The sequence below is a fragment of the Oryzias latipes genome, chromosome 21, assembly GCF_053564925.1.
Source record: "Oryzias latipes strain Hd-rR chromosome 21, Olatipes_Hd-rR_3.1".
Taxonomy (NCBI): domain Eukaryota; kingdom Metazoa; phylum Chordata; class Actinopteri; order Beloniformes; family Adrianichthyidae; genus Oryzias; species Oryzias latipes.
In genome coordinates, this window is record NC_136257.1 from 22679237 (window position 1) to 22705147 (window position 25911).

At 39.8% G+C, this 25911-nt stretch overlaps 2 protein-coding genes across 4 annotated transcripts in view; both read right to left on the reverse strand.

Moving 5' to 3' along the window:
• Positions 1–17106, reverse strand: part of igf2bp2a (insulin-like growth factor 2 mRNA binding protein 2a) — a 45303-nt gene extending 28197 nt beyond the window's left edge. Inside the window, exons 1-2 of one of the 2 annotated variants that reach the window (XM_023950670.2) lie at positions 16506–17106; positions 15372–15432 (exon numbers count right to left, since the gene is read on the reverse strand). In XM_023950670.2, the coding sequence (XP_023806438.1) occupies positions 15372–15432; positions 16506–16680 (236 nt within the window). In that variant the 5' untranslated portion in view covers positions 16681–17106. Of the gene's footprint in view, positions 1–15371; positions 15433–16135; positions 16374–16505 lie in introns of those variants that run through there. The other variant, XM_078939963.1, reaches the window with a different exon arrangement.
• Positions 17107–18897: 1791 nt separating this feature from the next.
• tra2b (transformer 2 beta homolog) lies at positions 18898–24088 on the reverse strand (the record flags this gene model as incomplete). Of its 2 annotated transcripts, NM_001104957.1 has the most annotated exon segments (8): positions 18898–19720; positions 19808–19878; positions 20016–20144; positions 20928–21043; positions 21160–21348; positions 21543–21705; positions 21793–21950; positions 22382–22546. In NM_001104957.1, coding segments are annotated over 8 exon segments (888 nt in total). In that variant the 3' UTR covers positions 18898–19709.
• Between the last annotated feature and the right edge of the window lie 1823 nt (positions 24089–25911).

Genomic DNA, 25911 nt, shown 5'->3' on the forward strand with positions numbered 1-25911 from the left:
CACACATGTGCCGCTGCTCACTCTTGCATGTTTGGGAGGCTCCATAACTTAAGTCCAGCGTTTTAATGCCGTCGCACATCGTTCAGGTAGAAAGGTGGTCTTAAGGCTTCAACAACAGGCTCATCTAATCTGAATTAACCCAATTTCTGGTTTGGCTCTTTAAGCTTTTAAGCACTTAAACATCCTGGAATCTCATAAAGGGAGTAGCAGGTCAGAACTGTGGAAGAGACCGCCCTCTATGTGATGGAGGTCCTCTGTCAAATATGAATATTAATCACAACATTTCCAGGTTATTTTTATAGACTGGCAAATATATTGAAAAAAAGCATAGTTTACCTTAATTCTGATTCAAGCCAAGGATTTTCAGGTGTTCTTTTTTTTGTCATTGAGTCATGCTTTTAGAACATTTTATCTTTATGTGCGTCAGCAGAATTACTCAGAGCTAAACTTCAAAACTAAAAATAAGGTTTTACCTCAGGAAACCTGCTGCTTTAATTTGTATTCCTTGTTATTTTTTTTTACCATGTGGGATGGAATTATTTTTGATGATGAAATAAAAGCAATGACAGGATCCTGTACTGAACCTTTACTACTCATTGTACTGTTGGTCCATGTTTTGGTCTCAGTGTTTTATCATGCAGGACGAATAAACAGAATAGACAGGTACCTAAAAAAAAAAAAAAGTCTGTTTTACACTCCTTAAGTCGATATAATGCTGCTTTGGTGTTGCAGCCCCCTAAACACAGTTGACACAGCTCAATCGACACATCAACTGAGCTGACCTTTTGTCTTCTCATGGGAAAAATAAAATATGATGCAAACATATAAAAAAGGTGTGGCTGATTGTGTGTAGTACAGTGTGCGGTTACATGCTGAGCACATGAGCGAGGCTAAACGGCGTGATCTGACCTGGATCAGGCACACGGCTTTGTGCGTTCTCCTTTCAGCGTTTCCTCTGCACTTACAGTGCTGTCACTGTACTGTACCATTTCCTCTGACTTTCTTAGTAAACAAAACACATGGGGAAAAATAGAATAGTATCGTGAAGGTCAGCTTTCTTTACTGATTTGTTCTGGAATAAGGCTATGAAATGTGCACAGCCATGTGTTAACGTGCGATGCTGAATTGTGTTTTCTTCCCCTTTCATAAAGAGAAGGACTCATGAATCAAATTAAAAAGAAAGGAATAATTTTAATAATCGTAACTCAAAAAGTCTGTTTGTTTAGAGCTTTTCACATAAATCAAAATATCCATATTATATTCTTTAGATTAAGAGCATTTAGTGAACTTAGACTTTCCAAAAATATTTCCGCCTATTGTAATATTTTGGTGCTGAAAAGAAAGTTTTTTTTCAAGGGCAACTGCTGCTTTAGCTGCAAAAGACAATCAGACTGAAATCTGAGCCACAACAATTAGGTTTAGCTGAGACTGCAAAAAAGAAAATGCTGATAGCGGCTATAACATGATTAATGATTAATAAATACTCCCTCACAAATGGATTCAGAGAAAGGAATAAATTCATGACTTAGTAAAAATAATTAAACAAACACATATACTTTGGTCAATTTTTTTTCTATGGTTAATATTGTGTTGTAAAAGCATGAAAGATTTTTGTGAGTCTATACATATATGTATATAAAATAAGGGCTGCATGGACTTCTCCGGGGTTTCCTTACACAAGCAATGCTGCTCTGCAGAGCTCAGTAGGAACGCTCAGGTGCCTGCTTCTGTTATCTGTCAGACCTCGCCGGGTGCGGGTTCATCAGAATTCAGCCGCCTCACCTGCCTGCCTGTTTCTCTTCACACATTAGCTTTTCACCGAGACGTTGCTGCAGGGAGACACATGCCGCTCTAATGGAAGCCACAGCCTTCCTGTTGACATTTGTCTGCTCCTTGCTGTCAAAAACCCACTCAGCTGGTTAATAGAAACACGTAAATAAGGATGCTCTGCATGTCAGCTGTTCGTCTGTTACATACAAAGTACAGCGTTAATTTAGGCAGGTCTGTTAGTATGCAGAGGATCACGCCGTCACAGCGTAATAGGGGTTAATTCAAACGTTCAACAGATGACAGTAACTGCGCTTTGTATTAGAGGTCACTGCAATAACTCTGTTTTAGACTTTTTATGCTGACAAGCTCAAAGATGTGTACATCATATCAAGAGGTTACACATATAAACATTTGTAAAAAGCTGCACATTTTTACTAATTTTCAGCCAGTGATGCTTTTATGACCAGAAATATGCACAAATGGGATTTTATTAAGCTACCGTACTACTTCATTATTGTTGCTGCAACTGTTTTACTGATTTTTACTTGTTAGGCCGAGCAACTGAATTATATGTGTATGAATAATGACAATAAACTGATTCTGGCTCTAATCCTGCAAAGTACTCTGCTACAAGTGTGGTTACTATTTTACTGGTCGTCTTTAAAAAAGGTTTCTGACATTTTCAATAGTTTTTCTCAACAAGCCAGCTGAACTGTGCAGTTAAATCCAAGATGTTGTGTAGTTAAATCCCAGAACGGGCATTCGCACATTTTAAAGTGCCGGTTTGTGTTCAGTGCAGCTGAGTTTGACACAGCAGCAAGAACGAGGTGATTACACTGCAGAGAGCTCCTCATAAATGTGAGCGGCATGTCAGGAGTGTGCTGGGTGTCTCCAAAAGGAAGATTCAAGAGTCGTGCTTTTATGTGGGGGAGACAATTCTGCGATGAAGGATCACGGAAACCTCCATGAAAAAAGCTGAAAATGCAGCTGAATTCCTATTTCCAAAAACAAAGGTTTTACCTTCAAGCATTTCCGAGTAAGCATGGGTTTTTTCTTCTTCTTTTGATCATATTTTGAGTTACAAGAAACAAAGAATAACTCTGAGAATAGTGTATCTCTTCAGCAACAACAAAACAATTCCTAATTAGAGTAAATAACCATACATGACCTGCAGCTGTAATAAAAAATGCATTGTTCGTGCGCAGTTTATAATAAAAAAAAACTCAAAACAAAGACAGACTGGGAACTCTCTTTACAAACCACAAATGAATATACTCTCCTCGCACCCTCCTGGAACTTGTAGTAACATGCTCTGACACACGAAGCATTAATAAAATGAAAACCCATGCAGGTCTTTTCATGTGGGAAGCGTGAAGAGTTTCGTACAGCCTGCTGAAAAGAAAAAAAAAGGTAATTTCAGCCTGTCATGCAAATATGCAGCAAATGGAATCAGTTGCAATCAAAGCACTTGGATTGTAATTTGAAGCTTCTACAACCAAAATACTTAAAAAAAGCATACAAATCGGGGGGGGGCACTTATCAGAGAACTGGCAGGTCCTGCATGTCTGCCACCCAGACTCTTCAGTCCCTGTTCCCCACTGACAGATCAACCTACAGGGATGCAGCTCACGCATCGAACACAAATGCTAATGTATAGCCTCCCGCTGTGTGCCTACTTCTCTCTGCAGGCGCACTGCTCCTGTCTGCCTGTCACACACCTCAGTGCCCGGACCTATTGACAGGTGGATACTGGCTCATACTGCGGCGGTGCAGCGTAGTTCCACTCTCGGCGGCTCCTCATGGCTGCTTTTGTTGAATTGTGCAGCTCACTTCTTAGGTCTCATCCTTTAATCTGCCAGCCACAAGGTATTATACTGTATAGCTGGAAGTCTGAGCCCGCCTGTCAGTGGTGTAAGTCCGAGCGGGGTTAGCGTAACTGCCCATACACAGCATAACAAGCTCTTCAACCGTTCACCCGCCTGCTTCTTTCTCTCTGTCAGCCCCCTCCTTCTAGTCCTTCAGCTTCCTCTGAGAGCCGGTTCTACTCGTTCTTTCACACAGGGAAGTTTCTTTAGCAGAGAGAAAAAACGAGGCAGAGTAACCAGCCCGAGGCAGGTGCACGCTCAACCTCTGAGAAGCAGCGTGGAAAGGACGCCCTCGCCGCTCACAGCTGCTCTCACCGAGGTGTCCCAGCTCTCCAAACAGCAGCTTGTGCAAACGCACAAAATCAAAAGTCAAGCATGTTGTTTAATGTTCGATATGTTCAGCGTGCTTCTTCTCTGTTCACCTGATTTATTTTTCTTTAAATAAAATGACTTTTTCTTCAACATTTATGCTTTTTTGTATATGACAATAGTTTGACCTTTTTTTTTGCACAAATAATAAAAAGCTAATAATTTATTCATCCTATTCTCATACATTGAAAAAGAATCAACTGTCCCGAAGCAAATTCTATTAACTGAAACTCTATCAGGACTGAATAAATACTAAAGTCATTGACAAAGTAATTGGCAGGCAAGCGAGCTCTGGGCATATTTCTGTGCTGATGTTTATCCTGAATAAAGACACTGATGACTTGTAACCAGATTGAATGGAAACAAGCATGAACCCCGCACCAAAAGCCGGAAAACATTTCCTTTTTTTGGATTTTACAGGGATTAATCAAACGCTGTAGAGCCGACGACTCTTTAGTCTCTGTGTGTGAGTGGGACAAATAGAGACTGGAAGCACTCACAGAGGTGAGTAGAGTGTGGCAAAGTAAATGAAGAGGCATTACTTTGATAAGCCATCAAGAGATTTGAAGGTGGTGGGATTATGTATATGGGACGCACTTATGCTGCCTTCTGGGGGGGGGGGGGGGGGGGGGGGGGGTCTAACAGGTTTAAGGTAGGAGCTGCATTAACAGAAAGGGCAGCACAGTGACAGAAAAGCAGCCCTTATCCTTTCTGGTGTCCTTCATGCTTTCTAGGAGATTCAGGATGCTTAACTGGTGAATCCAACTGTTCTGATAGCATTTTCTCTACAAAAGTTGAAATTACATGGCTATTATCTGTGTTCTGATGCTCCCACCCTCGACCTACTGTGTGAAAAAGTGGCAGGGGGCCAGACAGGAAGTGAAGATGAGATATGCAGAGCAGTGGGTGTGTGCGTTTAAGGGAGAGGAGGTCAGCGGATGCCCCATGTCGCTGTGGGAATGAAAACGAATGCAATTGTCCGAGCGGCTCGGTCCTGATCAATATATGATAAATAGCTATAAAATATCCTGCGTTGACATCGATATCTCCACTTGGGAATCTGTGCTCCTCCACAGGAAGAGAATGTGGGAATGTTTGTAGCATTTGAACTGAGACAATAAAAGAAGAAATGTTGACGGCAGGGAGGCAATAGTAGCAAGAAACTAAAGAGAAAAATCATTTGTCATGATGGGTGTTTGAAACATTCAATATAATTGTAAATCTCCTGACTGTTTTTTGAGAAATGGTCAACTCTCTGTTAGCAAGTTCTTCCCACCCACCGCTCCGTCCTGCATTACTTTTTTCACAAAAACTCCAAAACAAATCTGCAAGCACTTACAGGCCGGCTCCTTTCATCACTGCTGGCAGAGAGCACACAAGGCTGGTTTGCCTCTTCGACAAACACCCCAATTATGTTGAAGGGGTTGTTGTGAGGGTTCAGCTCTGAAAAACGGAAGATCTGGAGGATATGAGTGTGCCACAAACACAGAACCGTAATAAGATCGCTGTCGTTTGTCGCGTGTCGACGTCATCGGGAGTGTGACATCGACACGCGTGGAGCTTCCCGTCGAGACCAGCAAAAACAGGTCCAAATAAATAAATAATTGAACAAAAGCAACGCCGATCTCTGTTTCGTCTGGTGCTACGTTGGTAATTTGTATGTTTATGTGAGCAGCAATCTTTGAAACTGTGCGGCGATGCTCTGAACGCTCTACAAGTGCGTTGGGTGGGCGGGCATCCATCAAGGGGCGCAACAATTACGCCTGTAAAGATCGAGAACAAACACATCCCGTAGGATTAGCGTGTCTTCAAGAGCTGCACATGTGCTGCATTACCTTCCCCAATCTTCATTGCTGTCTATCTGCAGCTTTTGATACTTGTCGTTCAGAACGACAGGAAACCGGTCAGCTGCCAACATCACTTTTAGAGACCAAAAGCATCCAGCGACCAGCTCTGAATGGAGGAAACTCCAGCTTCACCACACCGTCTAAGCTGTCTCACATTCAGCTTACAGTGCATAACAAACAGTTGTACTATGCTTAAAACCTCCACCTGCAGACACATAGCAGACTTCTTCCTGCGCTGACTCTCTGCACAAGGAGAGCGTGGAGTTACAAGCTAGAGAAGACGGAGTGATAATTGATGCTCTCCATCTTTCAAGGTGCTACGCCGACACATCATGTGCACATGTGAGGGGTGGGGGGTGGGGGGGGCATGGAAGAAGTGCTGCAGTGGAAAAGCAGTGTTAAGGACTCCTGAGCGAGGGGCTACCAGCAAAAACATCTACAGCAATTCATTCCATAAAACCGAGTACAAGAGTGGAAAAAAGTTTATTTGGCACACAAATATATAGGCGCTTGTAGCAAAGACCTCATTAACTTCTGCAACCTCCTCCCCTCCACAAGAACACATGCATGGCTGATCCGGCATCAAATATTTACCAACCTGGTGAGTTGAAGATGCCTGTAGTTTTGCCCTGAGGTCCTTCAACCATGCTTTGCCATGGAGACACTCTTCAATTTCAATGAGGTATGAATCTTATTTAACCTGGCAGGAACAGACCACTCATCAGTTGTTGTCATAATGCTGTTTGTGAGATGGGGTGTCACATTGGGGGACCAGAGGGTAGCATTCTATCCAAATGCTCACAATATAAATCAATGGGGTCGCCGTTTCCACGCTCAGCCCACATATCAATCAATCAATCCACTGACTGCTATCAAAGCCGTTGGCATGGATTTTGTGAGCCTGCTGCCTTTACTTATTAATCATATTTTGTAAAACCGGGAATATGACACCCTGAAAATCTCAACTCTGACTAACAGCATCTCCTGGTATGGAGTAAAACCCCACTGCCACAATGGTGGGTGCACTTACAGGGGCTGCTGAGTGAAGCCTCCTCAATGAGACTGAACACTTGCACAATAATTTATCTTTTCCGTGTGAAATATTGCCACAGGTCAGCAAGACAGCAGACGTTTGTAGACTTTTTGGAACTAAATAATTTCTTTCTTTCCTCTCAATATAATCCTGTTGTAAAAAGTGGAATATTTAAAATGAATCACTATAATTACTCGTGTTTTCCTGCAGATTTTTTTGCCCTGTATTGTACAGACTTTTTCCCCTAAATGACCAAGTACTGGTGGATGCTGGGTCACATGGCAAGAAGATACATGAAGACATGCAGCTCTCCAGCACCTGCTTGGCCCACATTACTCAACTCATGTCTGAGCTCAGGATCAGGTAGCTATGTCATAATGCATAATAATGAATCATATTTAATTTCCTCCATTTGATTATGTATAAGGGCTGCTCAACGGTGGTTAGCGCTTTGCCCTCACAGTGAGAAGGCCTTGGTTCGAATCCCGACTGGGTCTTTTCCATGAAGTGTTTGCATGTTCTCCCTGCACATGCGTAGGTTTTCTCCAGACACTCCAGCTTCCTCCCACAGCCCAAAAACATGCTTCATAATCAAATATTTTAAATTTTCCCTTGGCTGTGAATGCGTGTGACAGACTGGAGACCTGTCCATCATGTACCCCACGTTTGCCCAACAGTACCTGGGACAGGCTCCAGCAACCCCATGACCCCAAAATGGATTCAGTGGGTTTAGAGGATAAGTAGGTGTTTATGTATAACACGTTTATTTGAGATAAAACTGTTTGGTCATTAAAATATTTTAAATAGTTGTTCTTTTTTCGTCTTTGAAAAGGGCTGGGTTTGAATGCCACTGAATTAATTTAATTTAATTTTAATTCAGAAGTTACCATTCAGATTTTCCATTTGATTAAGCTTTTATACGTCAAATTTTTTATCCAAAATCTTCTTTTTTTTAAATATTAAAGCATACTTTACATGGCTGGTGAACTAAACTGAACTAAGGTAGAACAGTCACTGGTGATTTCTGAATTCTTACATTTAAAAACAATTTGAAAGGAGGTTTTGCCTGAAAAATTACAAGAAATATTTTAATGGAAAATTTCTCGGTGAATTTAATGATATTGATTTTCTAAGTAAAGACCGATTAATTGATTTTACAAACCCAGCTCAATGTGTGAATACTTCGTGTGTTTACATTAGATGTGTACTTGATGTTTGTCTTTTTTAGGCAGTTTTTGGCTTCATTCAAACAAATCTCTTTTGACAAGTTTAACATTTCTCAGAGCTCAACGTTTGGAGTACATATTCACTTTTTTACACTTGATTTGATGATCACCTGTTCTGTCCGCCATCCCTGACCTCTTCACTTCAAGTCATTTGGGGTTTGGTTCTGGGTAAAACTAAAAGGTGTCCCCATGACTTCCTCCTAGGCAGTTAAAAAAAATAAAAAATACTTGAGACAGGGCAGAACAGCGATGTCTGCAAGTTTGTAGACAAATGAGGCAAATAGTCCTGTCAAATCTGTTGCACCAAGATGGCCTTCCTGTGCATTTTCCCAAAGTGTCAAGCTCACTTGTCTTGCATATTTGACCATTTTAACAATGGTTTATTATAGTCGAAACATTTTTTCTTATAGCTTCAAATGGGTCTGATACATGCCAAAGGGTGATGTAACCACACATTCTCTCCATCTGCACATGCACTCTATAGAAAATGAGTAAAATTGCACAACATCCGCAAAAGATCAGACTCCAGAAACACTGGATTACTCAATGAAATGTTAAAAATAGTTGCCATGACAGTTGAAAATACGTTTTTTTAACAGAGATGTTTCTGTCTATTCCACTCATGGTTGGCTGTTCTGTTATTGGTAATGTAAGGTTTTGATTTAAAGTAACAGAGGTTACCTTTAATTTAACACTACTTGATCCCAGAGAAATGCAAAACCGAATATCTATATTGCAGAGCAGGGACGAGTGATATATTACACAAATCTGATTTTGAACCAGATGCTACAAAAAGACACACATACAGCCACAGATAGCCTCACCGGTGAGGGCAGAAATACTGCCCTCTATCAGCTTTGCTCACTTTTCTGAACGTGCGGGAGCAGAACCACTGTAGCAGACGCACACTGAGAGCAAAGCATAAGCATGCATGTAACGGTTTGCACTCGGAAGTCCTTTCCGTGTCTTTCCTTTCCGTCAGAGACAGAAGAAGCACAATGGTCAGACTGTGCTCCAGCTTGCGTTGGAGCCTCAGCTATGCGTAGATGACTTGTTCTGTTCTTGGTGATGGGGTTCCCAGCTTCCGCTGAATACATATGGAAAAGGATGGAAATGACGGCTGCGATTCCTGAATAGAAGGCATTGCAAAGGATGGAAAGCCCTTCACCACTTTACTCCTGTTATAATTCAGACAAGAAAAAGAGCACAATTTTGTTTTTCCTTAAGGAACCTTGCTAGATCCTGCTTTTCACTTGTCATATAAAATCAGCACTCTGACCGCTGCAGTGCTCATAAGGAGAGCCAGTGGCACATAGCTGGGCACTGGTGTTAGAACCGCAGCGGGGACCAGTGGACTGCCTCCTATCTCTAACAAATGGATGGGTTTTACAGGACTGAAAAATGGACAGAAAACTCAGTTCTTTTCTTATTTTCCCTACTTTTTACAACAACAACAATAACAAACATAAAACAGGTGTAATTTAAAAAAAAAAATCCTTCATCATTCAAGGTCTGTATCTTCAACTCTGGAAACCACTAAAAGTGGTTCCCATGGCAACGTGGAGAATCTAACCTGAAACAGTTGGAGCTGAATAAAGCATGACCTGTAAACACACATGGACACGCGCATTTACGACGCACAAAGGCACCGCTCCACTCCCACATCAGAACGCTGTAAATGTCAGAAGACAGCAATTTTGACATCTTTCGTCATTCGCTACTCTCTTCGAGAGCTGACAGCAAAAACACTGATATCCACAGTTTCCCCCAAAAGAACAGGGAACAGTAAATTAGGCAAAAGAGTACAAAAGCAAAGTAATTTCTCCGCTGGACTGCAAATGATGTACATTTCACAATACAAATTTTACATTTGTGAGTTTAAATATTGTTTCAGAAAAATGTCCACTCAAGTTTAGGATATAAACATCATTTTTTAATGATGTGTTTGTATGATGGCTCAGATATTTTAGCTTCATAATATAGACCAAAAAAAAAACCCAGAGCCAAACACCTTAACCTCTTTTGACAAGTTTAAACACTTAAAACATTTTCTTCAACATTCCATTATTTCTCTAAAGACAAAACATTGATCTGATTCTGAACAACACTAGACGTATTTTGCTAAATTAACCCATAGCGTCAAGCCTGCTGTCTTTCTCCTTCTGAACCACAATGACTATGCCAAGCACCAATACTCAAAGACTTCCTGTCTTGTTTTTCTTGGCTCTTGTGTTTTCCTACCTTTTCCAAGTCCTCCTGTGATTAGTACTGACAGTAATACTTTATACATTAGTGATGCAATGTCAGCACTACTTTCCATCACAGCACATTGCAAAGGCTTGATGCACTGAACCAGTCACTTTTCTAATTTTATTTCTATCATAAAATTAAGGCGGTTAAACAGCACTGGATTATTCTTGCTGGGCGAAAAATGAATACCAAAAAACATGTGGGAATCCCTGAAAAGGCCTAGGTCTAGAAAAGTCTAGATTTGATTGATTTGATTCTTGCATCTGTGTGTGGCATGTTATTTAACCTTATTTTACACTTTTTAAATCGCTTTCATCTGCCTTTTATTCGTCTTAGCCAGACATTCTTTTAATATATTTTCCTATAGTATTTTTCCCATAAGGGGTTAGTAACAGTTTCAGACTTAGTTTCAACCACATCCTCTAACAGTTTAAAAAAATCAATCCACAGTATTAATAAGCTTGTTGCCTGTCGCTTCCGTATTCGATTCGCGGAGGAATCAGACCCTGATCCTGTGGTTCCAATTCTGGCCTCAAAAAGAAAAAAAACATCAAGTGAGGGTTGGCCCACAGCCGCGGTTTGGAGCACTTCAGCCACTGGTTCGCTCCATGTCAAACCCTGATTGGCTCCTCGAGACCTTTCACCTGTTCAAATCCCATCAGAGGTTTTAGGTTGTACCAGCGTTGCAGTTTTATATGGTGATGATATGAGGCAAGGACAAGGCTTGTCTGGCTGAGAAATGCCACCTGCTCTGCTCCTCAGCTGCCCAGTCCCCTCTTTGGAAACCACACCCTGGAAGATCCAGTAAACTTAAAGCAATAAACTTGATATCCAGCATGAGTCTTTGCTTCTCCTTTTTTTTTCCATGATTAAAAAATCCTGTTGACTTTTCTTTCTTTGTCCAATACCCAAAAACACAGAAGACATAGAATAAGCAAAAAACAAAAAAAAACAGCTGCTGTTAAACCTTTAAATCTCCCAATTGTAAATTCAAACTCATTTCCATCCAACACATTTAAGATTTCAGCAATTCCTCCGCCTGGCAGCACCTTTACACACCTGTTCCAAACAATGCTGATCTTTATAGCTGGGATAACACATGTTTTTGTGCTGAATACCTTGCAGACAACTGTGCCACTGAGAGCACTGCAGATACAACTTTCCAGGGATGATAAGAGGAGAGCCGGAATACAACTTTTTCTGCCCGTCTCTACAAGCAGGGGCTGACCTCAGCGAGACAGACAATATATCACCAGGGGCAAATTCTCCCAGCTGGCAGCTCTTGCAAAAAAAATGGCTAAGTAAAAGGAGGATTTACGACTCATCTCCCGATCAATGACACTTTATTTTGATCCCAGCATAAACCGGCTCTCCATTCATGTAATCATTAGACGGTGAGAGATTCTGGAGTTTATAAAAACTCAAAAATAAAAGCAGAACCTTCCCTCCTCCGTTACTGCCTGCATCTGGCGCTGAGGCATTTTCCAGGTGAAAACTACACAGGTGGTAAACAGTCCTTCACTTGTATTTGTAGTCCACTTAGTCAGACATAAACTCGTCAAGTTAGTCCTCCTCCCTGCAGCCACACCTTCCACACACACCTCCTCCAGGGAATCGTCCGGCCAAACATTTAAGCCAGTTTGAAAAGGGTGTAGTTCCACTGCAGCATATTTAGTCATGCAAGCGGCTGGAGTGTGACTGTTGAATGTGAATAATACCCTCATGAGCAATGTGCTTCTGATGCTTTTGTGATATACATACAAGCACTGAAATAAAATAAAAAACAAGTGTTTTAGTTCTCTGAGACTTTAAAAGCGATGTTTTTACATACAATGAATTGATAATTCTCTTGCATCTGATCTCAACTGCTCCCTTAAGCTATGTACTCTGTTGCAACAGCAAGACTGCGATCTCTTCAGGGGAGAAACTCTGCTTTCAAGAAAAAGTAAATAATTACTTTACAAATTCAGCGGAGAATCGGTGGAATTTAAATGGAGCAGCCTGGGAACGATGGAAACAGAAGCCTTCGGCTCATCCACAACAACAACAACAAAAAAAGTTTTTTTTTGGCTGTTTTTTTCAGGAACAAATAAAAATTTCAAGACAAAAATAAATAAATAATCATTAGAGATGCTTGAAGGCATTTGCTCCACAATGCAGACCACTTCCTGGTGGACAGGTAAGCGGAGGCAGTGTGAGGGTTTCAACAGACACGGTTTCTGCTGTCAGCCCGGACAAACCCAGAACCTGAACCGGAGAGCCTCCCTCGATCGACTGGGCGGTATTAATGGATTCAAAAGTGGATCAACTGTTGACTATCGTGTTTCTCTGTTTTGACTCAGTGTGCAAAACAGCATGGACACACACATCTGCATGGGCAACCCTGTGGTGCAATGCAGATGTTTACAGAGCTTTATCAATTTAGAGGAAGAAAATAAAGGGGAAGGAAATGTAATTTTTACTAGTTTGGTTCAAATCAGCATTGATGTTTTTAGAAAAAAGAAGCTTTAAATTACTTTTTTCTCAAATGAATAATCTGAAATGTTTCACTTTATTTCAATATGAGATTTAATTTGCCTCAGAGAAAAATAAAAAAAAAACTACCAACTGTTGACCAGTTAAACCACGGGAGCCGTTCATGTCTTTATCTCTATTGTTTTTAATATTAAAAACACAGCACGCTCAGAGATGGATGGTTTTGGATGCTGGTTTACTTATAGAAAAAATTATTTTGATATTTTAAAAACCAAAAATTTTATCATGTGTGATAATCTAACAGTTTTCTCTAATAATTTACTAAATCAAAACATAGGACTTTATTTTGCCTAAAGTATTTAAAAATGTATCTATTTCTAATAACATAAAACAATTTTGTGATCATTTATTAAATAAATAATTGTTTGTATCCCCAAAACTTGCTATTAAATATAAAGTTGATAGTATCGTATCAGCACAACAAAAGCATATAAAACAAAATAAAGTGTGATTATCAGCTAACACACAGCTGCCATTATACTAAAACATATTATATATTTTAAAATAATTTATAGTTTTTTTTTTATTTGACAAAAGAGGTTCAATGAAACAGCTTTTAAATCATTTTTAAATAAAAAAAATCTATTTTAACATTTACAACGTTTTACAAGGATTTTCTTATAAGAAAAAACTCTAAACTAATTGAATGTATAAAACTAATTAACAATAAATATAAAAAGAAATCAACAAAAATAGAAAGAGCCTCACAAAGAAATTGAAACCAAGTCAACAAACGTCTCACGTTTCAAAGGCCTTATCCCCCTAAGAAAACGGCTCTTCTCACAAAATGTCACCAAAAAGGGAGAACTCAAGTCTAAATGATTATATCCTAAAACAATTTTTTTTAAATGATTTTATTTTTGTCTTTAAATACTTATACATGCACAGGAAATAGATTAGTAGAGTGTAAACATACAATTAAAACTGCAAGATGTGAAACATCAACCACCTCACAGGCCTTAAAATGACTCCAAAAGCTTCCACAGCTTTCTAAATAATAAAATAAATATTCTGAAGATTAGTTTGTCTCGATTGCTCTGCTTAACAATTCCAAATCAAACTGTTTCTTATATAATCAAAAATTTTGAATATTTGAGAAAAATTAAAGATGTTGCGTTCTTAAAAAACGTCATTTTATACCAAATATTCAAGAATGAATTGTTTCAAGTGTTTGCACTGTATTAACTTACATTAAATAACATAAAATTGTATTTTTTAAAGGGTTGAATTATGAATGCAAGTCTTTAAATAAGAAATATTTGGGTTTTTTGCCATAGCCTCTATAAATATGGGAAGATTTCGTTTTTAAATTTCCAACAAGGCAAAGCATTACGCCTTTAAAAAAAAGTAACTAAACAAACGCCAGACATTGCCCTGCAAACAAGCTAAAATAACCGCCCGCTTCTCTTCAGACTCCCCCGACATAGTGAGGATTTTACGATTATTATTTTTTTCTTGAAGGCCTTCAGCTGGGCTGCAGCACACAGTCACATGTATGGATGAATAGATTTCCGCCTATAGGCGTGCAGCGCGCGGGGCCATGATGGCAGCCATTATGAGGCTCTCCAGCATGTCCAGGAAAGTGGCGCAAGCTTTGACACCATGTTGCGCCTTGAAGCTTACAAAACGCCCTCAGATGGAGCCGTACAGCAGGGTTGGTGGGTGGGGGGTTGACAGCTCGATTCACTATAGGTTCTTTTACTGGGATTCATGGCGGAAACGGGGTGTGTAATGCAGGAGTAGTTGCACCAAAAAGGGGAGGACCATGCAGCGAGAACATAAAGTAGAAGTCACGTGTTCTCTCGCGAGGGGGCTTGGATATTTACCTCTTTGTCACGCTACGTGGGTTTTCTTGAAACTAAAACTGTTTTGGGCCGTTTTCATTAATCTCACGTGGGGTTTTTTCATGCGTCCGCCCAACAGGAGGGAATTGTCGAGCCTACAGGTGTCCTGGCTGTGGTCTAAACGGGATTTGCTCACAGACTCTCACATATGTATTTTAATTCCTGTGTGAATGCAGCTCCTAATGAAACATCTGATTATGCAAGAAAAAAACAACGTGGACGGAAACGTTTCCGTCTTTTAGGATTGTTATGTCTTTTTTGGGCTCACATGCAGTTTTTTTTTTTATTTATTTAAAACACTCATACATGTGTACATGGAAAGCATTTTTTGAGACAGGCCTGCAGATCAGGCGATATGGCAGAAGCCATGTGTTTCACGGATGTAGACTTTAACCGCTCCTTTAAATCGTTCCCTCCTTTTTTTTTGTTTCGCCACCACAAAACAACTTTTCTGTGCCACGCAACCAAACAACAAGCAGGAGGAAACGGCGAAAAACGCGATAAAAACGGCCAAACGTGCTTGCTATATTTCTCAGCGGAAGCCTACAGGTCACACACAGTCTGCCATGGGGCACCACACAGTATAGGCATATGCTAGACTAGAGTGCGTGTTTGTAAGCTCGTGGGCCTACCTTAGTCGTTTTGGAACAGAGTAGTCTACTTCTATCACCTTTCCGTGTAATTCGACTTTACCTGTAGGGGCAAAAAAACAAACAAGTGTTATGTGTGTCTGAGAAGAGCAAACAATGCGCGCGGGTAGGCCCGAACTCTTTGAATCACTTCAAGTAGGTGCGTCCTCATTCAAACAGTGGGGGGAAAGAGTGCAGCGCACGAGCGCGTTGCGTGCGCGGCGGAGGTGAATGCACAGAAGATTACTTCAACACAACCACGGCGTGGCATTTTGTGGGTGACAATTGGTGTTATTAGCACCCAAAAATGCTGCATGATGAGCTTATTTAGTGTTGGGGTGGGGGGGGGGGGGGAATGGGCAGCCATGCTTTCCACTCCCACTCTACATTGAAGGGATATTTTTTTCGGCTCTCCGTAAAGAATGCAACATCAAAGAGGAGACTCTTTGAAAGACTTGTAATCTTTCTTCATTGATGTCTGTAATTCTCCACGTTGAAGCGGGTTGAGAATCTGAAGCGCGAGCCCTCTTTTTTTTATGATGAGTGGCCTGGCGCAGCACGGAATTAGCGTCTCACCTCGTCCCCCCTCCAGCTACCTGTTTATGAGCTCTTTCCTCCGGACCCCCGTGACCCACCTCCAAGACACCTCGTAAAAACATAGCCGGACATCGGCGGAACACGGTTCCGACAAGTTCTCGGCGCTCGCTTCGCTCTGCTCTCTTTAATAAAATCAAGATAAAAAATAAGTGAAAAATAATTGTGCCTACCCGACCCATCAGACCATCCCATACATTCCTGCGGGTGATTGCAAAGTAGCGCCCCGCACTATCGGAATCTCCAAAAAATATATAAATAAACGTTAGTGTGCCCGTGAATTGCACTATGACGGTCCGGGTTTTCTTCAATCACTAAAACCAATCGAGTCCTGCGATCGATCATTTATCCTATTTCTGCCGGAGCGTGCATGACTGAGCGTTCACTTCGACTCCGGCGGCACACGATCGCAAAACCCCGTCCCGAGATAATCAATGAACATTTTTTCTTTCTCATTTCTGAGCCCCCCTATAGCCGTGGCTTTCTTGCAGCCCCGGGAACATTCCCCGTCACCGGCGACAGCATCACTTATCAAACACTTACCGGAGAGGTTCTCTATAGCCTTTATGGCCGAGTTCTGATCGGGGAAGTCCACAAAAGCATAGCCGGATTTCAGGAGGACCTGCTCGGCCACAGGCAGCTGCTTCTCCTCGAAGAGCTGCTGTAAGTCCTCGACAGTGACCGAAGGACTTAAATTGCCAACATATAGTTTGTTCATGATCTGAAAGGAAAATCTCCAAATGCTGTCAGATCTCAGAGAGAGACAGCGGTGGCGTGGAGTAGGGAAAAAAAGAAATTAAATAAAACAAAATAGAAAAAAAAAATACTGGAATTAGAAGAAAAATCAGTAATCACCCCCCTGGTTATTACTAAGCTAAAACCTAAGCGACCCCCCAGCACCAACTCTGGCCCTGGTCAAACTCTTTCAACAGGGACTGGGGGGGGGAGAGGGAAAAAAGTGTCGTTACGACGCTACTCCGGAGCCAACAAGCGCCGCCTCTAAACAAAATCTCCCTTTAAAAAAAAAAAAAAAAAATTAAGACAAAATGTTTCGAGGCGCACGCGGGAGCGCCGCGCATCCAACCAGGGGAGGGCGGCAGGGGAAGGGTGGGGGAGCTAGGGGTTAAATGGTGGCTGGGTGCAGCGTGGAGGCAAAGCGGGGGGATTTCGTCAAATGATAAGGAGGACCGTACCTCCATGGGTTCCCACTCCATTGGTGGGAGGGGGGGTAAATAAGCTACTATGCGCAAAAACAAAAAAGGTGGGCGTGTCCAACTGTATTTTTTATTTTCCTTTATAAAAAAGAAACAATTATACATAAGTTGCAATTAACACTTAAAACTACATTTTCTTCATCTTGATTAAACCAATACAGAAAGTGAAACCACGTGACTTCCCCATCACTTTTGGTTTAGAAGAAATCACCTTTAGAAAAAAAATGGTAATCAGCAAATATTGTCATAGCAGGTGGCAAATAGTGACCCCTTTTCTACAATAGACACCTCCACACCCCCAACTAGCTACACCCGTCTATTATTGGTGCGCAAATAGGTGTGTTTTTGTCCAAACAAAAACTGGCTCAGCGCTTGGTTGCAGTGCCCGCTCGTGGATGCGTGGTCTTCTACCTACACTGGGGGGGGGGGGGGGGGGGTGTTCTTGCATGTGACTCCCCAGATTTGGAGCATTACTGCCACCCTACTGCTGTGCACTGAGTGCCAGCAGGAGCAGCAGCAGCCGCTCCTTCTCGCCTTGTTTACAAAGTCAATGAGCGAACAAGAGGGAGGTCCAACCTGGAGCTTATTTACAAAACAGAGCTGTAGTGACTTTTCTGTTGGCAGGTAACTGTGGGATTTTCCCCCACATGGATAATAAATAAGATAAATGGGAGTCGAAGATTAGGTTAAAGTGGGTCTAAAGTGATTGATTTCTTTATTTTTTTGGTGATATTATAGGAGTCATATGCTGACGAACCACGCAAAAAAAAAAATCTGTGTCACCGTGGAATTAAAGTACAGAAATGTGCGTTTTGAAGAACCTAGAAGCAGCATGCATTGCATGTAAGCTTGTGGTGGATCATGGAAAAAATAGGCGGTTTCCAAGGTGTGGTCAACTGCATGACAAGCACTTTGTCAATTCATGTCATTTGTGGAAGTTCTGCTTTCATGCAATGGATTAAAAAAAATCTTTAAACGTCAGTAATTTTATGTACTTAAAAGTTACTTTCATTATTTAACATTATATACACACACAATGGCCAGTTTCTGCTTTCCCCAAAAACTCAAATAAATATCAATTATAATTTACAGGGTAAAATGATAACATTCTGCCATAATGATTTAGAAACTACATATAAAGACATTTGATCCTAATGAAGAATAAAATTAAGCAGTTATTTAAAAGGCACCATTCAGATCTTTGTAGAACATAAAATAAAATCACATACTAACATGTATTTAATGGTAAAGTATCAAAATCCATTTCTCTTTCATCTCAGTCGTTTTGAGGGAAATCCGGATCTACAAACACCAACTGTTGTACATTGACATACATGACTTGATTATAGTTTCTCTGGCTTACTTATTGGAGTCCTATGACCTCTAAGCAAGGGCACAATGTGTTCTCTGCTGCTCCTCCCACAGACTTCTCCAGAGCTTCTCTGTGGCCAGCAGGGGTAGATGTTGGACTTGAATCTTCAGGATGCAACCCAATCTTCATGATGAGGCTACATTTGCTTAGAGGTGACATATGGATTTAACTTATTTATAAAATGCTCCCTGGAGTTTTACATTGAAATACCATACCATACCATACCATACCTACATACATTTAAAGTTTTGGATTAATTAACCAAAGTTTGTAAGATCATTGGTTATCTTAGTTAGTTAGTTAGTTGGTTACCTACAGATCACGTAAAAGAGCTACAAAAGAGACACAGTTGGAAAAAAAGTATTGTCTTTAATCTCTTTAGGGATCATTTTGTCCACTGAGTTTTTATACAACAAAAACATTTACATCAATGGAACTTGTCTATACAATTAAAACCATGGTGACTCTTGCACAAATCACATCAGATTTTTTCTAATAAACACATTCATATGGAAGCTGAAGAGTGGTTCTCCTAAAAGGATAGTTACATGAGTTCCTATTAAAGATGTGGCATAAGGATTTCCATATGTGCCTTACAGGCAAGAGAACCAATGTTGGATGCTGGAGGCCATCTTTAAAGTACCACAACTCCTGTTACTAAAGTCTGAACTGCACCTAAGACTTGGGGCTTGCCTGGGACTGCCCTGAACTCAGATGTTTAATTACAACGCATATTTAGCCACATTGATAAAAACTAGCCGATAAAGGTAGATGGAGACAAGGAATTGCTGTCCTGCAAGGTAAAACTACTCTTTGATTTAGAGAGAAAGACATAACTAACTGATTCAAATGTTGGTTAACCGGTGACAATACTGAAAGTATAGAACACACAGTCTTGAATAGATCTTTTATGTGACAAGAAAAGCCTTTTTTTGTTGTCCTTTTTCCTCTTAAACTTTTAGCACACTCAGCAGGTGTCTGTTCTTGAGCTACCAAACAAAATATACATGCTCAACAAATTATTTATATATATAAAAAAGGAAAACCATCCCTTAAAGCAATAAAATAAAAACCAAAACAAAAAACTGCAATATCAACATATTTCACTCACAAAAATTAGTTTTTGTCCAAGACATGAGATCAATTACTTCCCAGAAAGCATTAATATCGACCTGTGAAAGAAAAACTGTCATCAGATAAATGCTGTCAAATTACACATTAATAAACACACAAAACGGCATAACATAAATATGACTCACGGGGAGAATAGGAGCGCGACCTTGATCTAGACCTGTAGGCTCCTCTGTAGTATGGTGATGGAGATCGTCGCCTAGCACAGGATAATTATCAATTTTTTATTCCCGCAAACATTGAGAAAGGAAAAAGAAAAAAAAAACAAAGCAAAATAAATGAAAAAAACAAACTTTTCTAAATGTGCATTTAACAGAAATTTAGCTCCAAGCTGACCTGTAAGATCTATAGCCATCTCTGTCGTCATAGCGATCGTAGCCTCGGTCATAGCCACGATCGTATCCACGATCATTGTCTCGCGAGTGCCGTCGAGGACCACCAGGACCTCCTCCTCCTCCTCCTCCACTGCACACAAAGTTCCACACTTTACCAAATTAAGGGATACATTATAAAGATTCTGCATTACAGTAAGCAGAATAAAACTGTGGAATGAATTACATTAAAACAATGTCCAAACATTTGTCAATTAAAAATGAATACAAAGAAATGATTTTCAATCTTTACATCAAATCCCTCAATGGATAATAGTCTTATGGCAATATTCCCTATTGATGTCTGAGCCCCATAATTGTAATAAAGGCCTAGGTATTTAGTTATTTATTCATCATGATTATTATGATGTGATAATGACACACTAATGATAATGATAATATCAATATATTGTGTGGATTTTTTGTTGCCGTTCTGTATTTTTTGTTGTATAATTGAATCAGTATAAGGGAGTATACCTAAATTAGCTTTAGCATCTATCCCCCTTTAAACATGTTTATCTTTCTGTCAAATAGACTCTTGACTGACTTTAGTAACCAGCGAGTGTATGCATTTATCTTTTGTTGTTTGAATATGTTTGAAGTGAATACAATAACTAAACTAACCAAACAAAACAAATACTATTTAAATACAGTAACATTAGGAAAATTATCTTTAAAAATACGGATTTATAGATTTTTTTTTTTTTTACAATTTTGTAAAAGAACAATTAAACTAGTTTGTGTCATATCCTTTTGGCAAACTTACCACCAAAATAATTTATTGCGAGAATAAAAAAAAAAAAAAAAAAAAACTTTTCAAAAACCCTACACATTAGTTTATAATTTGAACACATCCAGTCATTCCAATGTGACTTACTAAGTAGGTCGTCCCATATAGATTCCAGGCGTTGGGGTATGCGGTCTTTTGGTGATGGAGAAATCTACCCTGATCCTACGACCGTCCAGCTCCATGCCGTTGGCTTTCTCTTTTGCCTGACAATGGCATGGGACATTCGCAATATGAATAAACTCAAAATTTTCTATTTTTACTTTTAATCGAACATTCTAAAGGAGATATTTCAGAGTTTTGAGGATGCATATTCCTTTACCTCTTTAGCATCAGGTGTGTTTTCAAAGTAAACAAATGCAAAACCCCTGGAGCGCCTTGACTGCTGGTCATATACTATAGAGACATCTGCCAGAGGGCCATATTTAGAGAAGACGTCTTTCAGATCCCTCTCTGTAGTGTACAAGCTCAGCCCAAAAACTCCCAGGCAGGCATTTGGGTCAGGATTGGCCTGCAGTTTCAAACATGAAAACTTATAAATGATCGATTTAGGATTTAACAATTAATTAAAAAACAAGTCTGGTGCTTTAAAATTGTATGCAAACTAATAGTAAAAAATGAAAAAACCTAAAGAGGTATGTATGTAAAAGCGTTGGAATCTGAGATGTACATGCATAGATACACAATGGAAGGAAGCGCACATACACGGTTGCCAATGTGTCTGCGGCGGTTAGACATGGGTGAGCGACTATGGCTCCTTCTCCGACGTTCTCCACTGTAGGACCTGCTGCGAGATCTGCGCCGATATGACTTGGAGCGTGACCGAGAACGGCTATAGTGTTTGCGTGAGCTACGGTGGGAATGCGAACTGGAAAGACAGACAGAAAGGTTCACACGGCTTCTAATCATCGACCAGCAGTTTTTCAACAACTGCAGCTTGAAATGCATCACTTACCTAGATTTTGATCTGGACCGGGACCGAGACCGAGACCAAGACTTGGAACGGGAGTGGTGGGAGCCATCTTTAGAACGGGCGGGTGAGCGAGCCGGCGAGCGGCTCGCCGACTTCCCAGAACCCCGCGGACTCAAGCTCCTGGATGCGGAGCGAGACTCCTGAACCAACCACACACACACCAATACTAGTGTTATTAGACATGTGATGGGGAATGGAAAATGTCAAAATAACTGATATAAATTGATACAGTTTTTAAGCAAAATATAGAAAAAAAAAAAAATTAAATTGTTGCATAGAAATAAAGGTAAAAATTATATAAGCCACAAAGAAAAAAATAATGAATTAAATTTTTTACATCAATATGATAAATGTGCTATAATAGTAAGAGAATAAAAAGTCATTTTTAAAATTCCAGTATTAAAATTAATGTGTGGCACTGTATAGTTAAAAATAAGAACATGCACGGATTTGACAAAAAAAGACCAAAAAAAAATTACTTAGCGCAGTGACCTTATCCAGATTACTTCCTTAACTTCATTTTCTTTAACTTCATTACTTCACATTATTCTTCTTTCTTCAATTTCCTTACATCTTCTCTTCTCCCCTCCACACACATTGCCCATACTTCTTCCCTCCTCATGTTTTAGCATGCACTCAACAATTCAGCTTCACACATCTGAGCTTCACATTTTTGAAAATAAAGTGGACATGAGACGACTTCTGCATTTTCTTCGTCCAACCTTAACCTTAATGGAAGAAAAAGCATGAAGAATATGTATGACTACAATTGAAACGGCAACTTTGAATTTAGAAGAATGTTATGACATAAATCGGGATATTTCAAAAATGTTCAAATTAACGTACAATTCACCTTCAGTGGTTCTACATTTTATCTCCAACTTTTTCCTTTATTTCATTACTATTAATATCACTTTTAATAAAAATCAGTCAAATAAAAACAAATGAATGCACACATTTGATTATGAAACCACTGAATGTGAATAAATCATGTTCATTACCAAATCAAACACTGTGTTTAAAGTTAAGCTTGATTTAGGACAAGCAGAACGACCTCAAGATACTTAAGCCCCTTTTTGTATTAACCTCTGTCAGCAGCATTTAAAAACGTGTAAGCCATACTAAAAAAACAGTGAACTATTGAAAGAAAATGTCCAAAATCACAAAATAAAATCATCTCTGTCCAAAAACAATTACTTAAACAAAAAAAAAAGATTATTTGGGGTGCCCTAAATAGAGAAATGAGCCAAAAAATAAGGACAAGATCCAGGCCCATCAGCACGGAATTTGGCTTTCATTTTGAGCATGCCGTGACTGAGCAGCAGGCTGGATGGGGGTTTCCTTACCGCATGGTGGTTACTAAACAGCGAGCATGGTCTCACCGCTGAAGGAGGTATGATTTTATTAAAACTCCTTGCAGCTCTAATCAATGAAGCCGCAGTTTTACCATGACTTGACTGCGCTGACGAGGAAGTGAATACAAAAGAACTGGGAGACATCTTCAGGTCGTTCGATTTCAACTTCAATTCCTACTTTGACAAGCGATAAATTTCCAACACATGATCGGAAAAAAACTCATAGCGGCAGCCAGTAATTATATACTTGTAAATTAACCCCACTCAGAGAATTGTCTGTTATGTAAATATGCAATATACTATCAAATAAAACACATTTTCAACAAATTATATGACATTTCACAGAAGGAACGTTAATGATCTAGTACATTCTATGAGTTCGGTGCACGATTGTACACGAGCTAACAAAAACAAAGCGCAGCATGGCACCTATTTAGATTTGGACAAAGTTAAAACACCAATTCTGAATTTTGGAACGTTCTACATTTCAGTGGGCAGTCGTGCCCAAATTATAACTAAATTAACGTTCGTGGGGCCTGCGGCCTAGCTATCAATCAGAAGCTAGCGTTAGCTACTAGCTAGCTAAAACTGACGTTTATTGCTAAGCAATTAATAAGATAAACGACTCAAATATAACATGTACATCATTTACAATGAAATTCTCGGGGGGATGAGGTATTCAAGGAAATCGAGAACGTTATTTATAGAGACAAAATAAAGATTAAGATAATACGTTAATTTTGACAGTTCAAACAAAACACAATAATTCAGTTACGTGCAATAAACGTGTTTTTAAAAATTGTCACAAAGTTTATACGTACCCGGCCTTTGCTGTTATCGCTCATTTTTATGAACAATGACTACACCAGACTAGCAGGTGTTTTTTTCTTTTCTTTTTTCACTATTCTAGCCGGCTGGGCTGCGCGCGCAGTGTGCGCAATGATTGTGATGTCATCATAGTTGCTCCTCCTACAAGGTTTTCACATTGGTGAAAAATCTTTTAACATCCTGCCAGCAGGTGGCCTTAAAAACCGGAAGTTATGCTTAAATTCCCAAATCTTTAATTTGTTTTCTTTATTTTTTCTTAATTAAACAGCCAATCTAAAAAAAAGGGTTATTCAAAATGTACTAAATAAATGTAAGTTATTTTTAAATAAACAATAAAAAATATGCTGTTGCTGAATTACTTAAAAGCAGATTTAAAGTTAATGTTGAAACCTAAATTTTTTGTGATCTGAATGAGGAAACTTTGGAACTTTTTTTTTCTCTTGTAAATGTTCCAAGGTTTTCTGGATTAACATTAGAAAGTTGATTAATCTTAAACTTTACATACCCCTTTTGTGTGCTTCAGCTATTAAATTGTTTATGCATAATCTAGATTTTTCATTCTCAAATGTTATTGATAGGCCATTATTTTATTACCTGTCAAATATCACATTCATTCCAATAAATGGAAAGTCAGCAAACGATCCTTCCCATGTTTTATAAATAAATTCAGAACCATGCAAACCAGGGAAATTAGTGTACTAACATTTCTGTGTTCAAAAAAGATCACTTCAGTACTGGTGACAGGGAGACAGAATAACAAACAAACAAAACTATTTTTACATTATTTAGAGCAATATTTGACTGGTACACAAATAAATATGTCCCTAAATACAATATAATATATATTACCAAAACTATTGGCTCACCTGCCTTGTCTCACATACTGAAGTGCCATCCCATTTCTAACCCATAGAGTTCAATATGATGTCGGTCCACCTTTTGCAGCTTTTACAGCTTCAACCCTTCTGGGAAGACTGTGCATAAGGTGAAATTTTTGACCATTCTCCGAAAAGTGCATTGGTGAGGTCACACACTGATGTTGATGGAGAAGGCCTGGCTCTCAGTCTTCGCTCTAATTCCTCCCAGAGGTGTTTTATCAGATTCTGTGCAGCCCAGTCAAGTTCATCCACACCAGACTCTGTCATCCATGTCTTTATGGACCTTGCTCTGTGCACAGTCATGTTGGAAGAGGAAGGGGCCTCTCCAAACTGTTCCCACAAGGTTGGGAGCATGGACTTGTCCAAAATGTTTTGGAATCCTGAAGCATTTAGAGTCCTTTTCACTGGAACTACGGGGCCAAGCCCAAGTCCCGAAAAACAACACCACACCATAATTCCTCCTCCACCAAATTTTCCACTCTGCAGAATGTAGTCAGAAATGTACTGTTCTCCTGGCAACCTCCAAACCCAGACTCGTCCATCAGATGGATAGAAAAGCATGATTCATCACTCTAGAAAAGGCGTCTCCACTGCTCTAGAGTCCAGTTGCGGCGTGCTTTACACCACTGCATCCGACACTTTGCATTAAACTTGATGATGTGTTGCTTGGATGCAGTTGCTCGGCCATGGAAACCCATTCCATGAAGCTCTCCGTGTACCATACTTGAGCTAAACTGAAGGTCACATGAAGTATGGAGCTTTGTAGCAATTTACTGTGAAGAAAGCCGGGGACCTCTTTGCACTATGCGCTTCGCTGACCCCTCTCCGTCAGTTTACGTGGCTTACCACTTGGAGGCTGAGTTGCTGGTGTTTCCTAACTCTTTCATGTTGTTATGATATATTACAGTTGACTGTGGAATATTTAGGAGCGAGGAAATTTCCCAGCTGGATTTGTTGCACAGGTAGCATCCTATGACAGTTCCATGGTAGAATTTACTGAGGTTCTGAGAGTGGCCCATTCTTTCGCAAATGTTTGTAAA